At 35.4% G+C, this 3,651-nt stretch overlaps 1 protein-coding gene across 1 annotated transcript; it reads right to left on the reverse strand.

Annotated features, from left to right (window-relative positions):
* Positions 1 to 598: 598 nt before the first annotated feature.
* On the reverse strand, positions 599 to 1,522 carry LOC113311600 (F-box protein CPR1-like). The gene has a single exon (XM_026560421.1). The coding sequence runs from the start codon at positions 1,520 to 1,522 to the stop codon at positions 599 to 601; it is 924 nt and encodes a 307-aa protein (XP_026416206.1).
* Positions 1,523 to 3,651: the final 2,129 nt, after the last annotated feature.

Consider the following 3,651-nt stretch of genomic DNA (forward strand, 5'->3'; position numbering starts at 1 on the left):
TCTAACAAGACCTAAAATATCAGAACAAATCGATAAAATCAAACCACAAACCCCTATAATGGAACCAGAAAAATGAATATTTTCTATTTCAATAGTCATAGCTCCAGATCAAAGAAGTAAAATTAGAAAGTCGTACCTTTTTTAGGGGTTTTTGCTTTCTTCCCCTTAATTGTTCGTGGAGGAGTAACATCGATTGTCTTTCACTTTGATATTGCTGAAGGAGCAATCTTCTTCTTGTTTGCTATTGATGAAGGTGTACTTCGTTCTTCAACTACTTCCTTTACTGTTCTTTCAATAGTTCTGGTGTTAACAATTTTTGTTGATGATTTGGTTTTTTGTTCGAATTTATGCCTAGTTTTTCAGTTTCAGGTGGTTTAGAAACTGAAAACCCTAGATTACGATGCCCTAAATCTATTTCGGTGGTTTTAACTTTCAGTTTCAAGTTTAAACGTTTCTGCAACTAAAAAGAAATCAAAAAAGGATTAGCTTTAAGTTAGTCACACGTGAATGCTGATGGGCAAAGAAGTAATTTAAGTTTTTTTGGACCTCCAGATAATTGATTTTCCCCGGTGGATTGTAGGTTAACCCGGGTCGGGTTTTATGGACCAAACATAAAATTCCTCACACCATATTCTTGCATCACCCAGACATCGAGCCCACACTTCAAGGAATTCACAACAAATAGGCAAAGACACCCTTTCAACAAGCCCAAAGTCGCCGTCTTATCTTCCACAAGTCCTTCGGGTAGCTGCATCACTTCGAATCTCTCGCTACTGATGCCCCAGGAGACTATGTAAAAATTTGGCTTTATTTTAGTATAACTTATACCTAACCAATGAAGAGCTCCATTCACAAGCACCCGAGACGCTTTAGCCTCACGAAATCCATATGGGAGGGTTTGGTCAATTCTTTTCCACGAATTTGATCGCAATGTATAAACAAATGCAATCAAATCATGTACAAATCCTATGATATTCTGGACGAAAAAAACTTTTACCATTTTATAATCGTCGCTCTTGTGATCATAACCAAGAGCAAAAATAGGAACCATAGGCGGCCGCCATCTAAAGTAAAAATCTGGCGATTCAGGTATTGTCTTGTACTCTTTAGTCGTTGGGTTCCATAAACAAACAAACCAGCTGCTATTGTCTTCAAACCAGATGTTATTGTCTTTGATCCCGTTCTTAATCCATAGAGCAACCAGACCGTCAGATGAACCCAGCAATTCTACTCGATTGTAATCCCTGAATGGGTGATCCAATTTAACATCGGTGGGTGACGACGATGATAACGAATCATAAGGTACGGAGCAGATTGCTTCACAGTGCGTACGTTTGTCATTTGTATTGAGCACCAGACCGTACATGTTTCTTTGTTTAGCAAACTTAAGGTGTAACTTAACAAAATCAGCTTTAGAAATTATAGCAAACCAAGTCTTGCATACAAACTTACATGATAGAAGTGATCTCCCTGGTGCCCTTAATAAGATTTCACGGTAGATATCTTCCGGAAGGCTTGACATGATCGCTCTTCTGTTAAGATAGCACTGACAAATGACGTCTCAGATAGGAGATCACCAAAAAGAATACAAATGACGTCTCAGATAGGGGATCACCAAAACAATCCAAATATATATTAGAAGGAAGCCGAAATAAACTAGGTTTTTAAGTTTACCACGGAAACATAAGACTAAGCTTATCCGATTTGTTATCCCTGATTTTTTTAGGTTTTTAAGTAGGTTTGTATTCAACTTGGAAATCTAAGCTTATCCGATTGTAACATCGTCAAAAGCCAACTTAGGGTTAGTGTTACCAATGTGTCTTGGTATCACGCAATTTCGCAATAACGCGATGAGCATGCACTTCAGCCATTAGATGGTGCATAACAAATTTGATGGCTCAAAAATGCATGTTCACGGTGCATTCGTAACAAATACTTATCGGATTTAGCTTGGTGTTGCCGTTACATCACAAATACTCCTCCGCCCAAATATCTTAGGCCCATATTTAGTTTTTATCCATCTACGGTATTCTAGCTAGTATTGGGAAGTTTTACACAGCATATCATAATGCACTTTCTTGGAGAAGCTACGAATAATTTAAAATGATACAATTGAAATTATACATTTTCCTAGTACATGTGAAAAATCCACCTAGCCGATATAATTTGATCGTCCGGAAACTACACCGGTGTGTACAAAACCCTAACCAGTAAAATATTTGCAAAGTGCAGGCAATCCAGTCATATTAAACTGGACAAATACTCAAAGTGTATCGGTAACCCCCACATTATAAATAAATACTAGTAATATCCATAAAGATTCACACAATCGGAATGGACCTTGTAAAAAAATCGAAAAATTGATCTTTTGTCCAAATATTTTTGAAACATGGTTCAAACGGACCAAAAATTAGTATGGGTGAAATGGACACCAAAAAAATAGCAAGGATGAAATTGGATTCATCGTGACTTAAACTTAAAAAATAGCAAGATGAAACTGAATGCATCCTGATGTAAATTAAAAATAAAAAAAATATTTGAAAATAGGTAGGATGAAACCGTTTACATCCTTGCTATTTTTATATTTTTGTCTATTTATCAAAATCTACATGTCATTTTCACCCAGAAATTATTGATTTTGGTCTTTTTAACGAATTTTGTGTAAAAAGATATGAATTAATTAAGGAAGACTATAACATGAGCAAATGTGGTAAATTGGATGTTCAAAGCTGCAAGTACATTAATTGAAAATGTATAAATATAGATCCCAACTTCTAATGCGAACTATTACAAATTATAATCAGCTGCTATATTAAGTTATTTTTCTTGATATCCGGTCACCTGAATCTATACATACTTGATGGTTCTGATAGCTTTGCTATCTATCAGCACCTTGATGATGACCAGCTTTAATGTTGTGGCATGTTGAAACATTGCAATCAGCTAATAGGCTAGCTAGTACTGTCCTCTATGATATACTTGTACAATGTCACACTCGTGCACAGTAATAAATGCCTCTCCTGCAGTATACAGGGGAAAACCAAATTAATTGTTTAATTAACATGTGTAAATTTATGCATATGTTAGTTTCACCATCAAGATTCTCACTGATTAGAATATACAAGAATTGTCCCAGTATGGAAAAACGATCTTGAACTATAATATAGGATTCAATGTAGCATACGCATGCTAACAGCAAGAACATGAAGCTAAAAATCGCAACAGAATATGATAAGTTCAGATGAAATATGACCATAATATATAAATGGTAACAAACTCGGAATAAGATCAAATTTTATCGTGCTGAAAACACCTGCTAATTTCTGTTTTTCTGTACATAATTGATACGAGTGAGAAGAATATACGATAAGAGTAGCCACATTGTAATACATACAAGAAGAAGACATATAATGCATGCAATATGCTTGGCTCCTCATACGCCATCTACAAAGATCATCAAAAATTTTGATGGATTCTCTGGAAATGGCATACAGGGAGCCAGGCATGGTGCATATATGAACAAGCTTCTTATACATACACGTTAACCTACTTTGCATCTATATATAATATATATACACATATATAACCCAATTATGTAATCTACATGATATTCAGATATCACAACACAAAACCCCGTCTCAGATCATTCAG

The sequence above is a fragment of the Papaver somniferum genome, chromosome 9 (genome assembly GCF_003573695.1).
Source record: "Papaver somniferum cultivar HN1 chromosome 9, ASM357369v1, whole genome shotgun sequence".
Lineage (NCBI taxonomy): Eukaryota > Viridiplantae > Streptophyta > Magnoliopsida > Ranunculales > Papaveraceae > Papaver > Papaver somniferum.

Coding starts and splice junctions, on each gene's coding strand:
- LOC113311600 (XM_026560421.1), bottom strand. CDS start 1,522: ATGTCAAGCCTTCCGGAAGATATCTACCGTGAAATCTTATTAAGGGCA.